The sequence below is a fragment of the Coturnix japonica genome, chromosome 14, assembly GCF_001577835.2.
Source record: "Coturnix japonica isolate 7356 chromosome 14, Coturnix japonica 2.1, whole genome shotgun sequence".
NCBI lineage: Eukaryota > Metazoa > Chordata > Aves > Galliformes > Phasianidae > Coturnix > Coturnix japonica.
The window spans coordinates 12,669,882-12,694,457 of NC_029529.1; the positions used below are offsets into that span (position 1 = coordinate 12,669,882).

At 45.0% G+C, this 24,576-nt stretch overlaps 3 protein-coding genes across 8 annotated transcripts; 2 read left to right on the forward strand and 1 right to left on the reverse strand.

Annotated features, from left to right (window-relative positions):
* Window positions 1-8,306, forward strand: LOC107321005 (acyl-coenzyme A synthetase ACSM3, mitochondrial-like). Of its 2 annotated transcripts, XM_032447624.1 has the most exons (13): window positions 1-223; window positions 1,356-1,566; window positions 2,253-2,460; window positions 2,670-2,813; window positions 3,646-3,799; window positions 4,488-4,567; window positions 5,237-5,360; window positions 5,521-5,601; window positions 6,079-6,180; window positions 6,897-7,024; window positions 7,140-7,239; window positions 7,660-7,779; window positions 7,932-8,306. In XM_032447624.1, exons 1-13 carry the CDS (start codon window positions 26-28, stop codon window positions 8,016-8,018), a joined length of 1,737 nt encoding a protein of 578 aa, XP_032303515.1. In that variant the 5' UTR covers window positions 1-25; the 3' UTR covers window positions 8,019-8,306. The 2 variants fall into 2 exon arrangements, with proteins under 2 accessions (XP_032303515.1, XP_032303516.1); XM_032447625.1 differs by lacking the exons at window positions 3,646-3,799; window positions 4,488-4,567.
* Window positions 8,304-12,892, reverse strand: ERI2 (ERI1 exoribonuclease family member 2). 4 transcript variants are annotated; one of them, XM_015877462.2, is made up of 8 exons: window positions 12,755-12,892; window positions 12,471-12,676; window positions 12,208-12,335; window positions 11,964-12,120; window positions 11,562-11,662; window positions 10,913-10,994; window positions 10,299-10,387; window positions 8,304-10,114 (listed from the first exon to the last, which is right to left on the reverse strand). In XM_015877462.2, exons 1-8 carry the CDS (start codon window positions 12,775-12,777, stop codon window positions 8,771-8,773), a joined length of 2,130 nt encoding a protein of 709 aa, XP_015732948.1. In that variant the 5' UTR covers window positions 12,778-12,892; the 3' UTR covers window positions 8,304-8,770. The 4 variants fall into 4 exon arrangements, with proteins under 4 accessions (XP_015732948.1, XP_015732947.1, XP_032303514.1 ...); XM_032447623.1 differs by having other exon boundaries at window positions 9,744-9,875; window positions 9,956-10,114; window positions 11,964-12,335; XM_015877463.2 differs by having other exon boundaries at window positions 9,744-9,878; window positions 9,956-10,114; window positions 11,964-12,335.
* REXO5 (RNA exonuclease 5) lies at window positions 12,873-24,213 on the forward strand. 2 transcript variants are annotated; one of them, XM_015877466.2, is made up of 19 exons: window positions 12,873-12,999; window positions 13,460-13,578; window positions 13,936-14,062; window positions 14,621-14,708; window positions 15,794-15,943; window positions 16,082-16,170; window positions 16,858-16,973; window positions 17,558-17,696; window positions 18,240-18,334; window positions 19,081-19,183; window positions 19,771-19,907; window positions 20,226-20,334; window positions 20,668-20,778; window positions 20,907-21,044; window positions 21,546-21,638; window positions 22,095-22,314; window positions 22,547-22,740; window positions 23,174-23,283; window positions 24,001-24,213. In XM_015877466.2, exons 1-19 carry the CDS (start codon window positions 12,892-12,894, stop codon window positions 24,068-24,070), a joined length of 2,316 nt encoding a protein of 771 aa, XP_015732952.2. In that variant the 5' UTR covers window positions 12,873-12,891; the 3' UTR covers window positions 24,071-24,213. The 2 variants fall into 2 exon arrangements, with proteins under 2 accessions (XP_015732952.2, XP_015732953.1); XM_015877467.2 differs by lacking the exons at window positions 12,873-12,999; window positions 13,460-13,578; window positions 13,936-14,062; window positions 14,621-14,708 and adding an exon at window positions 15,175-15,288.
* Window positions 24,214-24,576: the final 363 nt, after the last annotated feature.

Below are 24,576 nucleotides of genomic sequence, written 5' to 3' on the forward strand. Positions count from 1 at the left end.
GGAGGCTGCTTGAGTTGCTGCTGCTATGCGGTGTCTCCTGAAGGCCCTGAATGTTGTGTCCCTGCACGCTTCCCTGAGAAGATCTCGCCAGCTTTGCAGCCAGAGCTCTCCAGCTCAAACCTCGTTTAGTTACGAACTCATGAAGCAACAGTACAGACCAGAGGTGCCAGAGTACTTCAACTTTGCGAGCAATGTGTTAGACAGATGGACCGAAGTAGAAAAGGTAACAGCTACTCATCTGCTCTGCTGCTGAAGAGCTGAGCTGCCAGGCACATCCATCCAGCACGCTGCTGTAGTTATGCTCCGGCTATAATCTCATGGCCATCTCATGTAGTTTGAACCTGTAAACCCCCTAGGCCACATGCTGCCCTGTTTGTGGGCCTGAGCGATTTATTTCTTTAATGAGTAACTCTGGGGACACTGACCCTGAGTAAATTTGTGCCTTAAGGACAAGACCAACTGGAGCACTCTGAGCCTTGCACCACTTCCCCTAGCAGCTGTGACAAGCACCCAGCCTGTGTGTGTGAGGCAAAGCACTCAGCCCACACACATTTCACTGCTTGCCTGCAAAATGAGTAACACCGTGTGTTGCCGAACCTCCCACTCTTTTCTGGTCATGAAATGTTTGCATCAGGAGCTATCAGTCCACAAAACCAAAACACTTGGAGTGCCCAAACAGGCACAAGCTCTAAGCAAGGGATGAACACCTGAAGAGTTTTGCCCTCTGAAGTACACAGCAGAACTCTTCTCCCTGGAGATGAACCTTAGTGTTGTTCTACCTTCAAACAGAAAACAAGATGCCATGTTCTTGCTGCCTCTGTGAGGTTTTCTTTGCTCAGGAAGCGACTTGTACAATGTCACTGCTAAAGCAGCAGTCCCCTTAAGAGCACACTGTGTACATACATTTCACTTTTCACACATCTGTTAGCTGATTAGAGGTCACGCTGTGCTTCTGAACCTCAGATCTAATCTCAGAAGTAACAAAGAGGCCCAATTCAAGAATAAGTTTGAAATGAACTCAGAGAGTTTGTGAAACTGAGGCACAGCTCAGCTGCACCTGTGTCCATTGGCAGCTTTGTTTGTGGCCAGGAACAGAAGGCTGGACAGCCTCTGCAGGGGGAAACACCATGAGCTCAGGAAAGGAATGCAAATTTAATTTCTAACATGATATTTGTAGGCTGCTCTTCCTGATGGAGAGACTCACTCGTTTGGAGCCATCAGCAAATTTCAGCTTCATCCCCAGATTCCTCCAGCGCTGAATTAGTGCCAAATGCTTTGTTTCCTTAGACCTAATTAAGGTACAGGTGGTATGTTCCTAAAGTGAAGCTTTTGCCTTGTACCCTGTCGTTCTATAGGAGGGAAAAAAGCCTAAAACCCCCGCATTGTGGTGGGTAGATGGTGATGGAGAAGAGGTGAAGTGGAGCTTTGAGGAGCTGGGAGTGCTGTCCAGGAAGGCAGCCAATGTACTTTCTGGTGCCTGCAGTCTGCAGTGCGGGGACAGAGTTCTTCTGCTTCTGCCACGGATCCCAGAGTGGTGGCTGCTGAATGTGGCTTGCATGAGAACAGGTTGGTGAGATCATACAGGTGGCGTACGGGGACAGAAATCATGACTTAAACCAATCCTTGCTACTTAATGCATGCAGAACTAGAAACATGCTATTAAGGATGAACTAGTAAAACAAGGGCACCCTTCATGCCAAATGTGGCATTTCTATGTAGTTCTGCACATGCTCTAGATATTAAGGAATCACCATGAGTCCACTCTCCCTGGGCATTCTCCTTTCTCCAGCACCAGTGATGCATCCCAAGTGCACCTTCTTGCGACCTTGCAGTGAAGTTGGCCCACATTTAGCCAAGTGTTTCACGTGGCCCCTGTGGGATCCATTACCTGCTCAGTTTGCCAGTGTTTTCAACCCAGAATGTCGTAGTGCCCCACAAACACTAGTGGGGTACAGTAAAGAAATTGAGTCCAGAGGGATGGCATGGTCCTCAGGAGGGTCTTCAGAACAAGGGAAGTTCTTCACTTGATTTCTTTTAGTGTCCCATGTCCAGGTTGGTACCTCCTAACTTGTGCTCATCCTCACACAGAATTCAATCCTCCAAAGTCAGTATATTTACGGATATGGACCAAATCCTGCTTTCAGTACAGTACTGCCCCACTCAAGACGACCAAGTAAGCTGAAGTCCTAGTAATACAAGAATTATTAAGCAATATATAAGCTATTTTTTCCATTCCACTTGCTCCTGTTTAGGAACCATCCCCATTCCTGGCACACAGCAGCTGACAGCAAAGGACATTCTCTATCGCCTACAGAAATCCAAGGCAAAGGGCGTCATCACTGATGACTCTGTGGCATCAACTGTGGAGTCAGTAGAGGCTGAGTGCCAGTCTCTGAAGTTCAAGTTGCTGGTGTCAGAGGGCCACCGAGAGGGGTGGCTGAGCTTCAAGGATCTCCTGAAGTGAGTAACCAGCACTGTGACAGTGCCTCAGTGCTCCTGTTTGCTTTGGGTGGGAAATGCTGCACCTGCCAGTGTGTTCTCATCCTTCTGGGTCTGGAAAAATATAAATGGTTTTGGCACTTCTGATTGCTGCAGGTTATTTTAAACATCTACAGGAAGGTGTAAGTCACACAAAAAATCACTTAATTCCTCATTTGTTTATTTTAAAGAAATGCTTCATCTGATCACCGGTGTGTAACCACAAAGTCTCAGCACCCCATGGCCATCTATTTTACTAGTGGGACAACAGGCGCTCCAAAAATGACGGAGCATTCCCACTGCAGCTATGGCATTGGCCTCACTGTGAGCGGAAGGTACGTCCACTGCTTTGTCAGACAGACTGGTCCTGTGGCTGAAGGAAGAGCAATGCAAGCTTTGACTATAAGCATTCATTTTGCTGTTGTAAGAAAACAAACCTTCTGTGAGACCCAACCAAGGTTTGTTCGGATGGCTGATTTCCCCAGGACACAAGGCACATTTTGAGTCCAGCTGTCCTAGTGTGCATGGGATGTAGCAGCCAATAGATGTACTAACTTCTTTTCAACCTTTAACTTTTGATAACTCCTTTGCTGTGTGTTCAACAAGTTAGCAGTTAACAGATTATCCACCAAATGAACATCAGCATAAGTTTATGAAGTCTGTATCCAAAATGGGAGAAGTATGTGGCTCTGACAGGCTTCTGGGTTCATGTGTGGCTGGGTTCAACACAGCTCCCAGAAATGCTGATAATTCAGAATCTCTAAATTTATAAAGTAATATTGTTTATAAAATTGATAGGGAAGTGCACTTCAATCTAACGGGGAGAGAATAACAAACCAGAAGAGGCCCCACATGCAGTAAACTAAAGCCATCCTTGTCACAAGAAGCAGTCTCATATTCATGCAGCACCACGTCCTGAGGTGGGTCCTGCTGCTCTGTCAGTACAAGTTCCCTTAGAAATGTGCAGCATCGGTCTGTCCTGCTGCACCTCCCCCCTGCCAGGACCTGCCAGGACCTGGTCATGCTCAGTCATCCAGCTCGCTCTAAGTGCCACTTAGCCAAGACAAACAGTGCCAAAGTCACTTCCCTGGCACATCTCTCAGCGCTTTACTACTGCTTTATTTCTGCTAAGTGTGGACTATGGGCTGTGCTTCCTTCTGCTGTCAGGTACTGGCTGAACCTGACCTCTTCAGATATATATTGGAATACCTCAGACACGGGCTGGGCCAAGGCAGCGTGGAGCATTTTCTCAGCATGGATTCAAGGGGCATGTGTATTTGTACATAAGATGCCACAGTTCAGCCCGCCTGCTGTCTTTGAGGTAGGTGGAGGAGCCGACCTTGCAGCTGTTTGTCCTAGAAGTGAAACACGGAGGAAATTGAGCTGGGATCTGCAGAGCTAATCTTTTATTAAAATGAGTGACACTAATAGACAAATGAGAATGCTGGTTGCCTGCACTGTGCAACTTGGTGGTTGGGGACGAGGAGGCAGCAAGGCTGAATTCCTTTAACAAATGCCATCAATATTGTATCATCTTCCATTCCCCACGCACAGCTCCTCATCCTTTGTAAAAGAGTACCACTTTTTCACCCCTTATCCTGAGGTGGTGGGAGCTGTTAGGTAACAGCAGGCTGTGCTGGAGAACACTTTCAGTTTTAGTCCTGTAGGACATCCAAAAATGTAGGTTTAGGCTTTCACTGTTTTTTCTCCCTAAACTGCAATTACAGTTAAACTGAACAAAGCAACTCCACAAGGAGGATTTCAGACCTTCCCAGAGTGTAAAGGCTTTGGTGTTATGAACACACTGTAAGATGATGCAGATTCTGTTTTAAAGAAAAAAACCTAAATAAATGTAACTGCTGCGCTAACTGCTGTTAGAACACTAATATTTTGTTTGTGTTTCATAAACCTGATGCAGGCAGATATCATTACATCTCTTATAATGTAGATGAGACCTCACAGGATTCAGTATATTGACAACATCGGTTTTTACCATTCTGACTCCTTAGACCCTGTCAAGATATCCCATAACTGTCTTCTGCTCAGCCCCAACTGCCTACCGAATGCTCGTGCAGCACCAGCCAGCCAGGTAAGCCAAGGCAGTGTCCCCAGCAGCACCTTCCATCAGAGCAGTGTGCCAAGTGCTCAGCGCTCGGAGTTTATTCTACATTCACAGATGTAGAACAGGAACTGACTGTGTGTTTCTCAACATCTTGAGTCTGACTTGTTGTGAATAAAGTCAGAATAAATACTTGGGGTGCCACCTTGGACTTTGTAAGTAACAGTGGGAAGCAGCTGAGCTCAGGCAGTAACAAGATAATCATGGTATCATACTTAACATGTCCTCAAATACATCTACTGCCACATTCTCCCTTCGTCTGTTTCTCTCCTATGTGCCACCAGTAATATACACCCTATGAAGAGTGTGTTGGTACGGCTCAGTGACACATGAAAGACACCTTGGCCTCATTGGGTTCTCACTGACAGGGCTGAACTCCATTATTCCTCTTTGGTCCAGGCTCCAGTTCAGACTCTATGGCCAGAAACATCACATTATTAGATTTTCTAAAGTAAAACAGGAAGCTTTCTTTTCTTTCCTTCTTCTGTTATTTTCAGATTTGTTGTTTGTCACCGCACAGTTCAAATGGAACAAATGAGACCCAGCAGTTTGTTTAGAAAGGTCCCCCACAACACAGGAATACTGCAGCAAACGGGACATAGCAGACATAACTGCCAGCCATTTGCTTCTCTTTCCCAGCTGCACATTGAGCAGCCTGCGGCACTGTGTGAGCGCCGGGGAGCCAATCAACCCCGAGGTGATGGCTGCGTGGAAGGCACAGACGGGGCTGAATATCCATGAATGCTACGGACAAACAGAAACTGTATGTTGAGCTTTATGGGTGAAATTTCACTGGACATACCCTTATAAAGAAGGGATCATTATTTCCTATAGAAGCTCACTATGTTGGCTGAGCATTCTAAACCTAAGCTGAAGTCTGAATGTACAAGTCACTGTTTGACTGAGAAAAACATTTCTTACAGGTGCTTGTCTGTGGGAATTTTAAAGGAATGGAAATTAAACCCGGCTCTATGGGAAAGCCATCTCCAGGGTATGACGTCCAGGTATGGCACCTCTTGTTGCACTGCCATCTCTCAGATCATCTTTTGCCATCAGAGTTCTGAGAGCTTTAACATGGCACTGTGCTGTGCAATATCATTCCACAAGGAATGGAAGTGTGAAACAAGTACGTCACTGTCCCAAACACAACATGGTTTGAGCTTTTTAGTACCTTTCTAAGCTTTTTAGTAGCTTCCTGTGTTTTCAAGCTCATTACTGAACCTCTTTGTGGTCTTACTAACTTCATTACATGTTTTCATAGTACTTGGAATTGCTCAGATAAAAAACAGTGTGAGGTACAGTGGATTTGCAGTAATCTGGCATGGTAATTTCAGGGTCAAACTCAACTCCAATGCTCCAAATAATTTTCCAATAGATATTTCAATGGGACGTTTTAAATTAGTATAAAGATTCTATAATATTAACATAATGCTTTTTAATTTGGCTCAAAGATAATAAAGCTATGTTTTGCTTATTTTTAGATTATAGATGAAAATGGTAACATTCTGCCTCCTGGAAAAGAAGGAGAGATTGCCATCAAAGTAAAACCTACAAGACCACTTTTCCTCTTTACTTGCTATGCTGTAAGAACACTTCTCCAGATAAAGCAGATGCCATATCAAGTGTCTGCCAAGGAATCTGTGCCTCGTTTCATTTACATGTACTGTTTAGGTGTCTGAAAACCCCTGGGAACGAAAAGAGATTTCCATTTCTTTTCATGCAGCCACTTAGTCTACTTACACAGACTGTTAGCTGGTTGATGATAGCGCCTTGCCTAGCAAGTTAAATTCACTTTATTTCCTTAATAAAAAGGGAAATCTCTAACAGCCTCCTCCCTAAGTCCCCAAATACCCTTTGGTCAGACAGTATGAACTCCATCTGAGAAGTGGGGGACACTGTTCAAGTCTCTTCACTGCGGATCTGGGCTCCAACTAGTGCTTTGAGCACAGCATTTTTTGTTTCTATGTTGGTTCAGATTTTTGGTCCCAAAATCAGAAAAGCAAATGCAGTGCTCTCGATTCTTACAACAGGAAACCACGTTAAATGTTATGGATGCTATCAGCCTATTATCACAGAATCATTATGGTTGGAAGAGACCACTAAGGCCATCTAGTCCAATCATCAACTGTGTCTTGTTTTAGGGGCTGATAATAGTGAATTAATAATCTATTGTCATTTATTACAATTGTTTGCTATTTATGTCCCACTGAAAATTCCTGCTGAATATGAATCCACCAAAATGCAATTTCTTTTATTTTTCAAGTAGCTTTTATGCGAAACACAATTTAATATTTCCTAGGATGACCCAGAGAAAACAAAGGCAACAGTCCGTGGGGATTTCTATGTTACTGGAGACAGAGGGCTCAGGGATGAAGATGGATACTTCTGGTTTGTTGGACGAGCTGATGATGTCATTAATTCTGCCGGGTAATTCAGCACTGATTAACAATACATCTTCCAGCACAAATAATAGAGCTGGTTCAGATAAGATGTGCTGATGTGTTTCAAGTACAAATAAAGAACCTTTATCTCCATTTTAAAGATACCGCATTGGACCATTTGAAGTAGAAAGTGCTCTACTAGAGCACCCTGCTGTGGTGGAATCTGCAGTTGTCAGCAGTCCAGACCCCATCAGGGGAGAGGTAAACAAGCTAAGCACGTTTTAGGTAAAAAGGAGCTTTATGCAAACTGTGGCTGATGGAGACTGACTTCCATTGGATTAGTACGCCCAGGGATGAAATTTTTGAACTAAATAAAATCAAACATCTACTCTATCAGCCATGCCTAAACCAGAAAAACAGACCATGACAATTACCCCACATCCAACAAAACCAAAGCACAATTTGAAGCTTTTCCTCTGCGTTCCAGTATTTCCCCTGTTGTTTATCTCCACAGTCCAGACAGACACACAGCAGTGGCATAGCTGTTTGCTTCGTCGTATTTGTTATTCTGCAGTTTGTACATAAATGTTTGGTAAACGTAAAAGTTTAACCAGAATTTCAAATCTGACTGTTGTGTGATGTTTCATCATTACTTCATCCTGTTCCCTTGTTGTTTTCAAGGTAGTGAAAGCCTTTGTTGTTTTAACACCCAACTATGCCTCACATGATCCAGAAAAAATGATGAAAGAGCTACAAGACCACGTTAAGAAAGCTACTGCTCCATACAAGTACCCTCGGAAAGTAAGTCGGCAATTATCCAATTGACAAAATGTTGGCATGACTATAAGAAAGCACATATCAACTATTATGCCACTTGTGAGGCTGTGTCACCAAGGGGAAGTCCCTTCTGAAGTAAATCATTTTGTACCGTAATTTCCTCCCTTTCCCATTAGATGGAGTTTGTTCGAGAGCTGCCAAAAACTGTGAGTGGGAAGATCCGAAGAAATGAACTACGCCAGAAGGAGTGGAGAAGATATTAGAATGCTTTGGATTGCGCTGTTGTTTTAACATAGCGTGTGGGTCCTGGTGGCTTTTTGCTTTGCTTGTTTGTTTAAACACAGTAAGACGATGCTGATTTACACAGTAATGTGAAGTCACACAATGCCTCTCTTAGTTGACATTTTCAATAAGCCACACCTGACCCCCAGCACTGGGCTGCCCCAGTACCACACAGAGCACAAAAGCAGGCAGGCTGATATGAATGGCACACAAGTTGTCTAATCAAGAGTGCAACAGATGATGTGATAAATAAACTTAGAGAACCATCACTAGCCTTTCATCTTTATTACTGAAATGAGAAAAATCCACAGGAGTTCTGTACAAGACTTGCTTCAAGAATCACTCCTGAGCAGTGGGACAACTTATAAATAAAAATCTCTACAAGTACGTTTAGAAGAAATAGTATAAAAGCAAAATCTACCTCATTAAAATATTTAAGGACTCAATTTGCAAAGAATTTAAGACACGTGATAACAAAATAGGAATTTAAGATGTGCAACAACAGCTTCTCACACCTTAACTGCGGCACAAGATTTGTTCTGTCCCACTCCAATCATGGTAACGTGGGTATGTCTGCATGCTTAAACAGCTGCAGTTTTCATCCACATTAGCCAATCAACATTATTTCCATCCTTTGCTCAGAATATGTATCTGACATCATTGGACTGCCCCAGTTTCATTAACCACAGTTAACTGACTGACCTTAAGATTCAAACCACCAAATTAAAGAGCTTCAAGTTCTCATAGATGGTCTGAGGAACAAACTTTTGTTGGAAGAATTTCCTGAAGTGCTGGGGCACGTTCCAAGAGAGGTCAAAGCATCTACATCTACATTCATGGCGATAACAGATTTCTCTTTTAGAAATACATTTTCCCACTTGAAGTATCCACAACTTTTCTTACTACCTTCTCGCCTGCCAACAGGGCAACAGAAAAAAGCTTTGCCATGATTTGGACCTGCATTTGACACATAGAGCCTCTTAGCCCTTCGACCGCAGTTACAGAGAGGGGGAGTCAGTTTTTTGTTTTGCTCAGCTGTTACAGACTGATTTGGATTGACTGTGCAGCTCAGAATGGCACGAGGTGCTTTGGACAAATTCAGATTTCTCAAAGGCAAGGCATGATCTGAAGATGCCATTTTCTCCTGATAAATAGCAAAAGGCTGTTTTTTTGCTGGTGGGAGTGCTGGTGGACTGGTTGGCTTTCTTTTGGGAACCTCAGAAGGAACAGAATGATTTCTCATTAATGCTGATTGGGATGAAATAGTATTTACCTTTGCAGATGGGATCTTAAAAGCAGAAAGATTTGAAGTCTGCCTTTGCACCATTCCTACATTATAGATAGTAGTATCAGGACTTTTATAAATGATAGATCTAGGAGGTTCTGTGGGTACCAGAGTTTTCCCTAAACTCTGATCACCTGAACTCGTTGCAGCTGATTGCTCTGGATCTGTTTTTTCTTCAGACACAGTTAAGATGTCTGTACTTGAGTCCTCCTTAGACTGAATGCAGTCTGAATTTGGTTCAGATTGAGATTTAGGTATTAAAGCTACATCTTCCCAGTCAGTCAGCAGAGACAAGCAATCAGAACGAGTGTCTGTATTCTCACTGGAGGTATTAACTGAGGAGACAGTGGTGGAGATGAGTACTAGTCCTGACCCACACACTGCAGAGCTGTTGTACCTTGCTGTGCTCATGAGATGCCCACAGTTCAGTCCTTGCTGAATGCCTGGTGATAAAGTACTATGAGACTGATGTGCACGTCTGAGAAGAGGAGGAAACCTGTCAGCAGATACTGCAGAAGAGCTTCGGGTTTCTTCACACAAATCAGCCCTTGAGCTGCTGCCAGATACAACACGTGTGTCTGCAGAGCAATCACTGCAAGTGGCCTGTTCTGCAGATTGTACATTAGAATTTACCATAATTCCAGCAGTACTATTGTGGTTTCTCTCTGCCAGAGAGTTTGCTTTGCAAGGTCTATCTCCGGATGTTTCAAAGCTGCTGCTTCTTCCCGGCAGAGTCTTGTCAGCAGAGTCAGTACTCAGCGTTCTGGCAATCATGTTCTTCCTAGGACAGGACTAGGGGGTCCATTAACAAAAAGATTTCAGAAAGTGAATACCCAGAAGCTTCAGGAATCACTGCACAAAACTAACAAGCGTGTCTGCCTAAAGGTATTCTGTTCAATTCACACTCAGGATTCACCCTTCACCTGTATTTCAGACTACAAGACTAGTAGAGGAAAGATGTGAAATAGTAACCAACCTTATCCAAAGATTTAGTAATCTTCAGCACACACCCATCACAAATCAGCCTCCAAGCAAGACGAGCAGTATTCCGAGAGTCATCCAACCCTTCAACAGTGCAGTTATAGATTAACACCTTCCTTTTCATCTACTACTGCTGACAGTTCTTATTAGATTACAAGAAACATTTACATACACTTAAGACGAAGGCACACAGCTGATAAATAGCCACAACTGTTAAAATTCTTGCTGTTTGGTATTAACCATATCAACATTTGAAAAAAAAAAATAAAATTATGTTTGTATCTATTATTGGCATTTAATACATATTGTGTTTCCTACTCAAAAGCTGCCCGGAGCTATCAGGTAAGATCAAGTTTCCTTATCCTTTCCTTGCCCTTTTTCCTTTCATGCTCCAGTACCTCAGAACTCGATCTTGCAGAACACCCACCCACACACTCACCCCAAAGCTCTGGGAAAGAATTCTAAAATTAAGTGTGAGATTAGAAATGACCTTTCAAGCATCTCTACTTGGGTGGTTTTATGGACCAGAACATCACATACCTGTGAATAATATTATATACAATTATATACATTCATATACAGAGAGAGGTTCATCACTATCACACTTACCAGAATGTTCCCGTCCCACAAAAGCCAGCCCCAAATCCTGCAAAGCACCACTCAGCCCCTTAGGTTTTCTATTATAGAAGGCCTAAGGAGAAACATGCAGCTGGTTAAGATGCAGTAGCTCACAGCAGAGTGAAAAACGCTTCTGAAATACTACCTAATGAGTACTAAATGTCCCACTGCCATTGTGCAAGTCAGATATCTGCATGTTAATACTGTGATGAGTGTAAAAGAGCACATGCCTTACCAATCTAATGCAGATTAGAATGGAATGAACAGTGATTCCCTCCTCTTCCAGTCTTAGCCTAATCCACTCTACCACTGAGCAAACATCCATTTGCACTTCATGCCTTACACCAATAAATGCCTCAATAGAAAGAACAGCCTTGAAGAACACAGTTATATCTTGAGACGCTTAAAACTGTTATATAAGTTTTTTTTCCCAACTCAGGTTGGGAAAGACCTTAAAGATCATCAAGTCCAACCACGACCCTGCCATACCACCCCAACTCTAACAACATTCTGCTAATCACGTCCCTGAGCACCACATCCAAAAGGTTTTTAAACACACCCAGGGATGGCGACTCAGCCATCGCCCTGGGGAGCCTATTCCGGTTCCAGATCCACGTTTCAGCCCACTGATTTCTCTCACCCTGTACGTTGCTTTGAGATCAATCCAGGAGTTGAAGATGTCAGGTTTCCACAACTGCTTCCTCTTACACTCGTAGTGCAAGCACACGCCCAGGTCCCAGTCTGCACAGGGAAGACAAGAGCAAGTAAAGAATTAATGCTTCTTTGATCCTAACATCTGCAAATTGGGCATTATTCTCACCTGAATGAGGCAGTGGTTACCAAACCAGCAAACAAACCGACAGCTGGGCAAGGAGGCGCACGGCCACATACAGGGTAGCAGCAGAGCTGCTGTGGGGGGGTGAGCGCTGCTGCCTTATTGCCATCAGTGCAGGAGCCCCACACCCGGCGTGGATAACAGCCCAGCAGGTGCTGCTGTGTAACGTGCTGCTTTGTGCAATGAGCAAAAGGGAACGTTGTGTACCTGTCCAGGTGACAAAAGCGCACAGCTCTGCCTCTGGAACAGCACAGCTCGGGATGTCGGAGCTGAACAGGAACTTCTTCTCCTTCTGTAGCTGCTGAAGCCACTTCAAGAACCGTGACAGGCAGATGCGCAGCGGGACCCCTTCATCCACTTGTTTCTTCGGGCGGCAGAGAGAGAAACACCGCGTCACTTGGGCCGAGTTCGGCCCTTTAAAACGGCACCGAACGGCGCGAGGAGCCGGTACCTGCGTGACGCCGGTCAGCGCCGTGCAGAACTCGGACAGCACGGGCTGCTCCTGCGGCTGCACGAACGCGTGGAACTCGGCCTCGATGCGCCCCGTGTTGGCGTCCAGCAGCACGGCCGGGAACTCGACTGCGGCGGAGCGCAGAGAGATTGGGGGGGGGAGGGCGACACCGGCACCCGGGACAGCACCGAGACAGCACCGCGCCCGCGGGAACTGGAGCCCGCGCTCCCCCACGTGCCGCCCTCACTGTGCCCCGCACTCACTGATCTCGGGGCGGCGGCTCCGCGCGTCCCGCCAGCACGTGGACTCGAAGTCGACGACGAGCAGGAACCCGAACCCGCAGCGCCGCCCCGTCAGCCCGGCACCGTGTGAGCTGTGTGAGCCGTGTGAGCTGTGTGAGCCGTGTGCACCGTGTGCACCGTGTGCACCGTGTGAGCCGTGTGAGCTGCTCCGCGCCAGCCCCAGCAACCTGCGGGACGGGACGGGGCGGCTTCAGCGCCGGGCCGAGAACAGCCCGCCCGGCCCGGCCCTGTGCCCCGCCCCGCACCGCGCCATCCTCTTGGTGGCCATGTCTCATGTCTCATGTCCCATCTCCGCCGTTACGAACCTCCCGCCGTCCCGTCCCGCCCCGCGGCTGCGCGCTCCCCGCGCTCTGTGCGCATGCGCCGTGAGCTCGGCGTGAGCATGGCGGGTCCGCGCGGAGCCGTGACCGGCTGCAAACGGCGCGTGGGACGGAGCGAGGAGCAGCCGCGGGGCGGGAAGAGGAACCGGGCGGGAACGGGGCAGGAGAAGGTGAGCGGGGAACGGACACGGCGCGGAGCGGGGGGGCGTGCTGTGCCCCGGTGGCGCAGTGGGTAAGGACGCCACTTGGCAACACTGCAGGCCCGGGTTCGAATCCCCCCGTGGCGCAAGTGGTCGAAGTGCCGCTGTGCTACAGGAGGCTCCATTGAATCCCGGGGTTGGACTCGGTGATCTCTGAGGTCCTTCCAACCTGCACAACACTGTGATACCGTGATACTTAAACAGTTCCTTACCTACAGAACAGCCCAGGTCATCGATAAAGATACTGAAGAGGACAGGCCCCAGCACTGACGTGTTCAAGTGTGGGCTCAAAAGGAACTTTAATGAATGGAAGTTCTTTGCTATTGCTCGTGCCCAGACAATACGCTGTTTGCTGTGTAATTCACCTCCTGTTCCACAAACGTGTGCGGTCACATGAAACCTTTCCTTACTGCCATTCTCCTTCTTACAGAAGTCGTCTCACTTGTCCGCAGCGCTGCTTGGTGAGGACTGTGAGATCAGCCTGGAGCAGCTGTCCGAGCTGTTACAATACGCTGCCCTGGGGAGACGCCACAACGCAGCTCAGCCAAGGTACAGCAGCGCCGTGCCCCGTGTTGTGCCCCCTGTGCTGTGTGCGCCAATGAAGGCAGGCAGCGCGTTGTGGACCTCGTACAGCACCACACGGACAGCTGGTGTTACATAGGGATGGTTCTTGTTAGACTTGGTTGCAGACCAGAGTTCCTCTTCTGAGGAGGAATTCTAACATTTCATACTTTAGTTTCATGTAATCACAGAAACAAAACAATTTGTGGAGCAGCAGCTTCACACAGCGAGAAAAGAAATGTCACTTTGTTGGACTTAAAAGTTGGGCTGGCTCCAAGTTTGTTTCTGAGAGTGCGTGATGATTGTGTTGCTTTTTTTCCCATTTATTTATTTGTTTTATTGCAGCTGGTGCCATATTTATCACCAAAGCCACCTGGCTGGGGTTGTGGTTATTGTTCTACACGAGCTGAGCCAGCTCCATTTCTACAAATTCTATTTGCAGTTCAAACACCTCCGAAGAGTTTTCCGGCACGTAAGTCCCTGCACTGTTGTTGTCTACTAAAATTCTTCCAGTGCTGAAGCCATGTCACACTCCTGGGTGTGAGTGAGGGGACACTCAATAGAGTTGTGCTGTTCCCACTGACTGAAGATCACTGTGTGCTGTGTGTCAAGTTTCTCCCATTTACTTAAAGATTACTGAAAGAGTCATTTTAATTTTCTGAGCTGCAAACAAAGTCTTGGAAGGAAGGAGGGAAGGAGAAGTGCTTTGATTCACACTTGTAGCATAGTTTCCCAAACTGCAGCAAATGCAGAATCATGGCAAGTGTGGAACTACTTCAGGTCCTTATCAGTGTAGTGCTGGGGTTTGTGTTCTTCATCACGTCAGTGAAGGCAAAGCTTTCTCCTTGAATCAATTCTGTATCGTGTGGCATTAGGTTATTTTTTTTTTTAGTTTTCCTCAGAAAATGCCAAATCTACTTCTTTTCTAACCAGCCTTCTCTAAATTGGAGTGGACTGGGGATAAAGAGGCATCTTTCGTGCTTGACATTTCTGCTGTGTTTCCAAGTTTCTAACACATCTCTTTTTCCAGAGGTTCACGTTACCACCTCCTCCATCTGACTTCCTGGCCAGTCTGTGTGGGGAAGGAGCAGGCCCGAATCCTCCAGGCAGTGCACAAGGTACCTCACTTGGCTTTGCGTTCTCTCTTTTGGTCGCAGCAGTTCAATTTTTGGAGTAATTGAACATCTTTGTGCCCTGTGCAATCCTAGCATGCTGCTATAGTAAACTTGCTTACAAAAGAAAAAGTGTAATGCCAAGAGGCTTGTTACACTGACTACTTCAGGAACTCTGTTGGGTTTATTATCACAAGTAAATGCAAAAAGCAGAGAGATTTTCTTTTGACAAGTTTAACACAAAATTCTGATACTTCATTACTCCCTTTGTGATTGTTTTATTGTAAGATATATCTGCAGTTTTTTAGTTATACTGAGCTGTAAATGAAGGTAAAGAACAGGTGTGCTGACAACTGATGCCCTATTTTTACACTCTTTATAGAGGTAATTGTAATCCAACAGGCTTGTACAAAATCTGCAAGACTACCATGAGAACTTCACTGAAATTGTTAGAAGTGTAACACAAAGAATCTTGAATTCGAGTCCTAAATGGGAGAATGAGCAGCTGTTACTTTCACTGTAATGACAGAGTCCTGTAGCACCTTGTCTGTAAGCCTGCTGCACTGTCACAGAGCTGAGACATCAGGTACAGTTTTCTTTAAGTGCAATCTGCAGAGGATCACCTACAAAATAGTTAAAGTCTATACAGTTGTGGATTGTGATGTCAGTTCAGTGCTTGCTTCCTTGTGAGCCGTGCTTACAGCACGTTTACTATGAATAATACTTTGGGGAAATAAGTTTGTAGAGAAAATAGAAAGAAAAGAGAGCTGCTTTTCTGGCTTCCATGAGATACCAAACGACTGTACTGTCATGCTTTGGAGGAAGGTTTTGCTCTTTGTTCTGCTGAGAGGAATTAGAGATTTGTAGTACAACTGGCTCACAGGCTGCGAGCAGTGTCAGCAGCTGAGCTGGGAGTGGATTCAGATGTTCTGATAGACTTGTGTGCCCACATACATTAAGTATCCTGATATATGTACAGTGTGTTGTTCCATGCATTTTCTCTTGAAATGGCATAGTCTTTGAATGTGCCTGTTTGTGCAGACTGAAGGTTAGGAGTTGCTGTCTGATCCTGACAATTCTGTACATTCCAGGCCTGATTTCCGCTGGCGTTGAATGTATTCCTAAAAGCTCAGGCTTGGATTGTGATCCCATCATCCGGAAATATGGCAAAGAAAGACGAGGCCTCACGAGCTACACTCTAACTTCAGAAGAGCTGAAAAAGAACGATTATCCCATGAGAGGTTGGTTTGGGAGGTTTTGGTTGGTATGATTTTTTTCTTTAATTTTGAAAATGAAGAGATGTTTTGTCGTATAAATTGTATGATAACTATTAGAAGAATGAGGTCTGTGTCTTACTCACGTGTATCTTTTCATTTTAGATTCCCCTGAATATAAGGGTTATATGTACACAGAGTGTGACCTTCAGAGGACAGACAGCAGCCCCCTCTTTGGTCTGGACTGCGAAATGGTAACAGTAAATGGATGATCTCTTTCTGGCTGTTCCAAAACAAACCAAGCACCCTGTGCATTTATCAAACCACTTCTGACATACCTGCTTCCAGTCCATTCTTTGATGGTACCAGTGCTAATACAGCCATGGGAAGGACTCGGTGGTTCTGGAGACATCAGCAAAGTTATCTTTGTCCTGAGCATTGCAGCAGAGAGCTCAGTTCTGTGCTGACTCTCGTGGCAGCATCTGGATCTACTAGGTTTACTGCCAGTGCTGTAGTCACTCCTGAGGTCTTTGTTTTACAGTTTCTTCCCTCAGCCCTCCCCAGGGTTTGGGATTGCAAAGGTGTCTCTGTGCCACATCTTTTCTGTAGTGGCATCTTTGTGTGACTAATGATGTAGTCTGGGGTCTGCTTTTAAATTACATTATCTTCTTAGGTGAAGACACTGTCAGCAGCAGCTCTGCTCTGCAGAGTACAAATCAATACTGTGAATTCAGCATTTCCCTGTAGAGTTTTCTGTGTGCTGATGAGTCCGGGGCAGGCGTTTACCACTTGAAATAAAGCATGGTATGGCACAAAAGCTGCAAGTGGTAGATCTCCAAGTAAAGTGACTTGTGGTAGTGACGCTGCCTGTAGCCAAAGCTAAGGAATCCAAATGGCAGCATCGAGCTGATCCAGTGCCTGCCTCTGCTTTGTCCTAACAGTGCCTGACTGCAAGAGGGAATGAAGTCACTCGTGTCTCTTTGGTGGATGCAGAGGGGAAGTGCCTTCTGAATGAACTAGTCAAACCAGAAAGCGTGATAGTGAACTACCGCACCAGGTGACTTCCATTAAAGTTTCTTATCATCTTTAAGACCTACAGCCCTTTCAGATCAAGCCTTCTACACTGGATCTTTCAGAGCACTTTATGTTCATGCTCTCACAGTTGTGTCTTGCATTTTGCTCAATGTTAAGAATACAGTTTGTGCTACATGGTTAGAATAACTGTCGTTGCATATACGCTGCTGCGTAGCGTCTGCTTGTCTAGCTACGCGTTGTCATTCTGCAGTGACTTGGATTTACCCAGGAGCTGAGCTGCCTGTTTTTTCGGGTTATTTGAAGCACCTCCTTCCATAACAGCCTGGCAGGATTTTGTTAACTATGTTTTCTGGTGCTGAGAACTGCAACACTTAGTAAGTCATGCCTGAGAGAGGACAAACGTTTGAAACAGATATGGTAGCACAGCAGCTTCATATCTCTGCATTGTATCCTCTTGTGTTGGAATATAGCTGCCGAGAAAGCAGTAAATAGCATTCTGTCATAAGTTATGTTGGATTCATATTTTGCATGCCCTGCTTGTAATATTCTCCAGCAAATGCTGTTGCTAATGCTTTGCTTCTACCTCATCTCATTTCTGTTTTGAAGATACTCAGGAATCACAAGGAAAATGCTTCTTCCAGTGAAAACAAGATTGCCAGACATACAAACTAGACTGAAAAAGATACTTCCCCATGATGCAGTATTGGTGGGTCATTCTCTGAATGCTGATCTTCAGGCTTTGCAAGTGAGTGTTTTTCCCAACACTGTGATACTCATTTCAGATGAAAAAGGCCCAAACAGTTCTTTTTATTAGTGGACACTTGTTAATTGCTTTTCACTATGCATAGCCTTATGTTTATAAGGACTTGAAAGAGAGAGACTCCTCTTACATATATAAAACTTGCAAGCTGCTCTTACGAGCCCAAAAGGAAGAATCTCATTAGACAGAGGTATGTGTGCAACAGAAGCATTACAGTCTGCTGCACCTGGGTGCTTCTGACATCTCTGTTATGGGAAGAACCAAAGTCCTTCCTATATTTAATTAAACTAACGTAAAATTCCTGCATTGTAACTAATGTTTCTAATCCAATTTTGATCTTCCCAATGGAGTGTTAGAAAAGAGATTTGGGCCTGTTTCATTATTGCCATGTGTTTGTTGTTATGGACCAATTATTTGTCAGTGAGACACTAGCAGTTGAAATGAAGAGGCACAGATAACAACAGAGTTATTGCCCAGTTCTCTGACTCCTGTTCTTAAATTAAACAGGTGATATTTCCTCTCTTCCAGATGATCCATCCCAGTGTTATTGATACTTCATTACTTTTTGCCAGAAGCGAAGGCCGAAGATTTAAGCTGAAGTTTCTAGCCAAAGCTGTTTTGGGGTAAGATTATGAAAGCATTGTCATGGGAAGTATTAGAACTGTTGTGGGTCATAGGATCCTGCCTTTACACTAGCAGCAACTGAATACTTTTTTCCACTAAAACTCAAAGGAACAAACAAGTAAACACAGTAATGAAGAATTTACTGTTTCCTTGGAACATTAAGCGCAGCAGATTGGCCTGGTTTTGTGCACAACCAGATCCAAGTTCTTGTTTGTATATGAACCACAAAACTAGCCTTATTGCATTTGTACAGTGTATGAAATCGTAGAGCAGCAGATGCACTCTGGCTCACACAAATGAGATTTGTTGCAGCTATCAGGAAAGAAATGCTAATTTAGGTAAGCATGATGTACTGACTTAATCATATCCCTTCCTATGCCAGCTACCATAGCATGTCTTAGCAGTGCAGTGCTCACTACTCAGCTCCAACCTTCCCAGAGCTGGAGGTTGCCTCTCCACCTGTGTGTAAATTGTAAGTTCAACCATTGATCAAGGGAGAAAATGAAGAATGATCATAGACTGATCTCGCTGTACTGCTTCTGTCAAACCCTGGGAACATGGAAAAAAGGTTTCTTGCAGTAACTTTGGGAAATATTAAGCAAAAATGCTGCTGTACAGAATTGAAATTGTTTTTAGGGAGAGGAAAGCTATTTTTGTTGAAAAGGTTCCACTTTAGAAAAAACAAGATGTTAGTTAGTATGGAAAAGTAGATAACCTGCCTGTATGTGCAATTTTGATACCCTAGGAAGGAGATCCAGTGCGAACAGAGGCTTGGTCACGATCCTGCAGAAGATGCTAGAGCTGCATTGGAATTGGCTCAATTCTTTATTAAGAAAGGACCAACAAAGGTATTTATGTCTCATGTCCTGAACAGCAGAACCTGCAAATTGTTGTGCTTACAAGGGAGAAGTACTCTTGCCCGTTCTTTTACTGAGGAAATGGAGCTGTGATAAAATCCTTGGTTGTGGTAGCTTACTTTCAGCATCTATCTTGGTATCTCAGTAACTTGGAACATCACCAGTGTCTCAGTACTCAGACACTGCCACGAATCTGCATTGCTGCTGATCTCTCACAAGGGCATTGGGAATGGAAAGATTCTGACACTCACAGCCTGTGGGACAGCCTGTCTTTTTCTCAGTGAAACAAGCGAGGGACATTCTATGTTTTGGCAGCGATTCAAGCTGGTTTTTTGAGCCTTAAATCTCTTTCTTGCATTGCTGGTTTCTGCGAACACATTTTGGATGTGTTTGCTGGATGGTGCTCAAACACTGCTGGCTTGAAACTGACAACAGAAAATAATAACGCAAAAAATGAATTGCCTGTGTTTCTCCACTGCTGTGGAATGTGCCCAGGTGACTCATGGAGCAAGCACATGGGTGGTGGTTAGTTACAATTAGCAGAGATGAAAGCCAACTGCTCATCTTCTTTCCACAAGGTAGCAGAACTGAACTTGGAAATGCTGCTGGCAGCTGAAAGGCAGACTGAAATCTCACCAAACAAATCTGTGAAGCAGCCACAGCAATGTGGGGTCCAGAAGCAGCTGAATGATCCTCCACACTCATCCAAACCATGGTAACAAGATTCTCAGAGATGCGTATTTTTCCTTTGATTGAATCCTTGGTGAAATCAAAGACGTGTCCTGTTTTTGGAAGGATTCCAGTATCTTCAGAGGGGGACACTAAATTGTGGAGTAGCACTAAGGCGTTTTCAGAAGTTACTTCTTAAATTTCACAAACCATTTTCTGGGCTTCTTCTGAGGACAGAAATATTCTTTAAAATATCTTTACTGAACTGTAGCATTTTTCAATGATGGGCACCTTTTGAAAGCCTTTAACTCACCACATTGACAAATATTGTAATTTACAGCTTTATTTTTTCTCTCTCTGCCAGTATTCTGGCCCGCTTGCAGGGGATGGGCCAGAAGCCCCTCCTTTTGGGCAGACAGGAACTGGGCTCTTCTGGCCTTTGTCAGAGTGACCTCAGCACTTCCAACAAACAGGTGAATGGACTCAGAGTGGGTTGGTCTGAGCAAGCGTTCAAGCTGTTAAAAGTTCTTCTTGTCCTGAGGCGGGAGGTGGGTCGTGTTTTCAGAAGCTGCCTGACAGTACTTTCAGCAGTGGTGTTAATACCAGGTCAGCTGAATCCATTTTAACCTTTCAAAAATAAGCTTTGATCCTCTGTCGCCATCTCATGACTCACTGAAGAACAAGTTCTGCTGGAGGTCTTCCTTAGACAATGATGAGAATTAGAGCTGGGAATTAAGCTCAGGAGCTGTTTCTGGTTTGTTGCAATACAGTTACCTCTTTGAACCTTTTGCTCTTCTTCCTTCCAGATTCTTCAGAGAGCCTTAGAAGACGTTCCCCTCTCCACATTCAGTATAATTCAGTTCGGTTTGAATCCAGAGTACTTTGCATCTCACCATCTTGCTGGATTTTGCAACAAGGTAGTCATTGTTTTGAGTGAGAGTGGCCTTCACTGCTGAGCTTGGGAGGAGACGTGGTGGATCTGGTGGCACCTGGTAGTTAGTGTCCTTGCTTTGTGAAGTTCCTTCTCTAATCCATGTTCTTACAGGTGAGAAACAAGCTGACTGACATGCTGACAATTTACGCAGGTCCTTTTGAAGAAAGCTTTTGCCCAAAGTCTGTGAAAAAAGAATTTGGAAAGTGTGGGCCAATCCAGTCCCTCACGGTGGTGACTGAAACGTACCAGGTGAGGAGCACTGGCAGCATTCAGTGTGCTGACAGGCAGCGAAGTCAAGAGTCATCTCTTGGAAAGACAGAGATTAGAACCACTTAAATACTGGTTATTCCAGTGTTTTTTTGGGGGGCGGAGTTTGAGGGGGGCACTTCTTAGCATACATGAAAGCTGCTCCACACAGAGACAAGAATGAACACAGCTGATATGGTGTAACATTGCTGTCCAAGCTACAGGGCTTTAGCCAAGTGTTGATGATGCTGAGATGAACTTTGTCCCTCTCAATAGAGCTGGTATGCCAAGGCCTGTAATGGCAGAAGAAGGTTGTTTTTAGTAGTTGAGCAAATTAAAGGTTGTTTTTAATAGTTGTGGTATCTAGAGTGTTACCTGTGTCACCCATTCAGACCCTTTATGTGCCATTTAAAACAGAAAAGAACCGTGAGACCTGAGCTGTAAAAGGGGAGGGCTAATATCTGCTATTCATAAGCCTGAAGTATCTTGTCCTTTTGTTCCAAGCCATATGTCTGCATCCAATATGATGTTCTGGAAGCTGCCCAGCTTGCTCTGGAAAGCCTAAATGGAGCTGAGGTAGCGGGATCCTGCATTAAGGTAAGCAAAGTAAATAGCAAAAGCCTAAGTTACATTTAGTGAAGGAATATGGGCCAATACGAGTCTTTTAATATCTACGTAATGCATAGAGTGTGGGTGGATCTCGGCTAGCTGTGCTGCCAACATCTCCCGAGACAACTTATGCTGTGGTCTCCTTTCCTTTCTGCTGGACAGGTAGAAAAGCACCTGGACTTGGCAACTCCATCTTTAAAATGAAGAGCTGAGTTGCTGGGTGTTGGAATGCCATATAAGCAGTATGGGGTTCTTAATCATCTGGTGTTCTTGCATTACAACATGGTCTTTTCCTTTTTCATGACTTGATTAGTTACATTTTTTCAAGGAAAGGAAAATAGCCAACAAAGTTTTGATGATGAGACAAAATCATTTAAAAGCAGCTTAGAGGATGGAGCTGCCTTGGCTGATGTGTTGCATTTGTTCCTCTTGGACTCACTTCAGGTTCAGAGACCCATCACTGCTGCAACACTGGACTGTGATGTTCTGATAAAGGAACTGGAACAAGATATAGAAAACGAAGGTGTGATTTATGTGGCAGGAATAAAGAAGTCATTAACAGAGACAGATTTGCAAGAAGAATTCAGCCCATTGAAAGACCTTGAAACTCTGTTCCTGCCAAAGGATCTCCAAAGCGGAAAGCACAGCACCTGCTGTTACCTCAGTAAGTAGCTTTGCAGTGCATCCTGCTTGTTTCCTTCATGCAGCCCTTGGAAATACGATGGAAACTCACATGTGCTGCAAGTGCCAGTATCTAAAATAGTCTGAAGCAAGGTAGGATCTGCTCACTGCAGCGATTTCAGTTTCTCATCTTCCTGCTCCTTTCACCTTGCCCTGCAGGTGCCAAAGAACAGGGAACAAGAACTGTGAAATCATGATCCCTGTTTGTTTTTCAGAGTTCCGGAATTCGCACAGTGCGGCAGAAGCCATGGAGGCCATCAGTGGCTGGGCTGTGAGGGGCAGCGCGCTCAGGAGCAGACACGCTCTTGCTTCGGGTCACCTCTGGAGATGGATCTGGAAAATGAATCACAGCAGCGAAAAGCAAAGAGGAAACAATTTGAGTGAGAAGATGGCACCACGGTCTGACTCTGTGAGTTTAAGGCTATGCTGCCTTGTTACTCTTAGTGAGAAGGTGAACAGTATTGAACTGCACGCTGCCCTGAGATGCACAGGGCAATGAGTGAAGTTACACAGCAGCTGGAGCCTGAGAGCTAACAGAGCACAGGTGTAGGGAATGGCACAGAAGTCAGAGAATGAAGTGAATTGTTGTGTAGTGTTGCAGGCCAGAACAGGACAGGTCTCGTAGCTGTCTCTTTTGCTGGGGCCAGCTGTAGTGCGTGCAGCTCTCCCTGCAGCTGAGCTGGTGCGCTTCCAAATGCCAGCTGTAACCATCACTGCTGTCCTCCCCTGCTCAGTCCCGGACTGTGCCCCAGCTCAGCCTCCTCATAAACATTTCTAGATGTGATCGTTACATATCTGCAGAAGATCAGGGTTTCGTAATACTGCTGTATTCTGTTATGCAGGAGCAGGATGTAAGGAAAGAGGTGAAGAAGTTAGACCACTATATAAAGAAGCTTTATAGAAGTCTGCAGGATAACACCTTGTGTGTTGTTCTCTTTCCTGGAACAAACAGGTAATTTACTGCCTTGTGTTTATATCTTCATTAAAAAGGAAACAAAAGCCAGACAAAAGGCCTAAAGAAGCTGTTGTATTTATTTAGTCTGACTTTCATCTGAGGCCAATAAAACCTGAACAGTACTTTCTTCTGTAAGCATTGCTCCAGATTAGCAAGGCTGAAATCCAGTGCTGATTAATTGCACAGGTTTTTTGGTTAGATGAAACTTGTGAGATATTTTGTCACTATTTTGAAGCTGATACAGTTTTGCAGTTGTCTTGACGGCAAAGTGAGCTTTCAGCATGTCCAACTGAATCAAGCAGAGGTTGCACAGCAGCCAGGTTTTTGGTTGTTGGGTTTTTGTGTGTTTGATTTTTGAACCACCTGACAAAGCTCTGCAGCCCAGGCACAGTCTGGCAGTTGTCACATGCTGGACCAACAAGTGTAAACCTTCCCCAGGCCCAGGCAAGGCCGTAGTGCCTGGCTGCATCCACTCGGTCACACATCGACCCCTGCTGTTCTGCTGTTCCCTTTAACAAAAGCAGCACCAGTCTGTGGAGACAGGAGCTGCACTGACCGGAGCAGAAAAAGCATCACAAAAAAGTGTTCGGTAGAAAATAATACATGCAGTTTTCCAATCTGCTTATACTGGGGGTTGCAGGCCGCTCCCTGCTGCCAGCCTGCATGCATTGAGGCTGCCCTGAGCAGAAATAACATCTCTTGTTTATGTTGCAGCATTCATGGATCACAGTCCGGCCTCGGTCTGATGGGAATAAAAGATGATGGAGAGAGCAGTGCTGGTTAAGCTGCCAAATTTTTAAAGTCTTTTGTAAAGATATTCAGTTACTTAAAATATTGATGTCTTTGTAAAGAGCCCTTGCTATAGGACCAAAGGCTTTCACACTGTATCTTTTATACAGTCTCAAAATAAAAGCTGTTCAAAACATCTTAAAGCACGAAGCCTTTTCCATTAATACTTCTGGCTGTGGCGTTTTCCCTGGCATGGAATCAGGCAGACGCTGCAGAAGGGCTGAGGGCAGCACAGGGGAAGCGTTTTCTGTAAAGCCCAGACATGGTGATGGAATCCAGTGAGGTGTTCCAGTGTTGGGCAGTGCTGTGCTGCAGGGCTGCCTTCACTGCAGCTCTGTGTTGTACCTGCAGCAGCTGCTCTATGGAACGTGTTGATCCAGCTCCCAGAACAGTTGTGGCCTCATTTCTGGAAAGGTGCGGTGCTTACAGCACGGAAAGGAGGAGTTGCTGGTTCGTACCTCTTGGACAATCTCTTTTCTCCCACATCCCTTAGGAAACAAA

What these genes read in the sequence shown, in the direction of transcription:
- LOC107321005 (XM_032447624.1), top strand. Translation starts at nt 26, where the DNA reads ATGCGGTGTCTCCTGAAGGCCCTGAATGTTGTGTCCCTGCACGCTTCC. An exon ending in CTCCAGGGTATGACGTCCAG is followed by an intron (nt 5,602 to 6,078) that starts GTATGGCACCTC and finishes GCTTATTTTTAG; the next exon opens with ATTATAGATGAAAATGGTAA. An exon ending in GATGTCATTAATTCTGCCGG is followed by an intron (nt 7,025 to 7,139) that starts GTAATTCAGCAC and finishes TCCATTTTAAAG; the next exon opens with ATACCGCATTGGACCATTTG.
- ERI2 (XM_015877461.2), bottom strand. Translation starts at nt 12,777, where the DNA reads ATGGCCACCAAGAGGATGGCGCG. An exon ending in ATCTCAAAGCAACGTACAGG is followed by an intron (nt 10,995 to 11,561) that starts GTGAGAGAAATC and finishes GTTTCTCCTTAG; the next exon opens with GCCTTCTATAATAGAAAACC. An exon ending in TGTGGGACGGGAACATTCTG is followed by an intron (nt 10,388 to 10,912) that starts GTAAGTGTGATA and finishes GCACTGTTGAAG; the next exon opens with GGTTGGATGACTCTCGGAAT.
- REXO5 (XM_015877466.2), top strand. Translation starts at nt 12,892, where the DNA reads ATGGCGGGTCCGCGCGGAGCCGTGACCGGCTGCAAACGGCGCGTGGGA. An exon ending in TCCGAAGAGTTTTCCGGCAC is followed by an intron (nt 14,063 to 14,620) that starts GTAAGTCCCTGC and finishes CTCTTTTTCCAG; the next exon opens with AGGTTCACGTTACCACCTCC. An exon ending in GAACGATTATCCCATGAGAG is followed by an intron (nt 15,944 to 16,081) that starts GTTGGTTTGGGA and finishes TTTTCATTTTAG; the next exon opens with ATTCCCCTGAATATAAGGGT.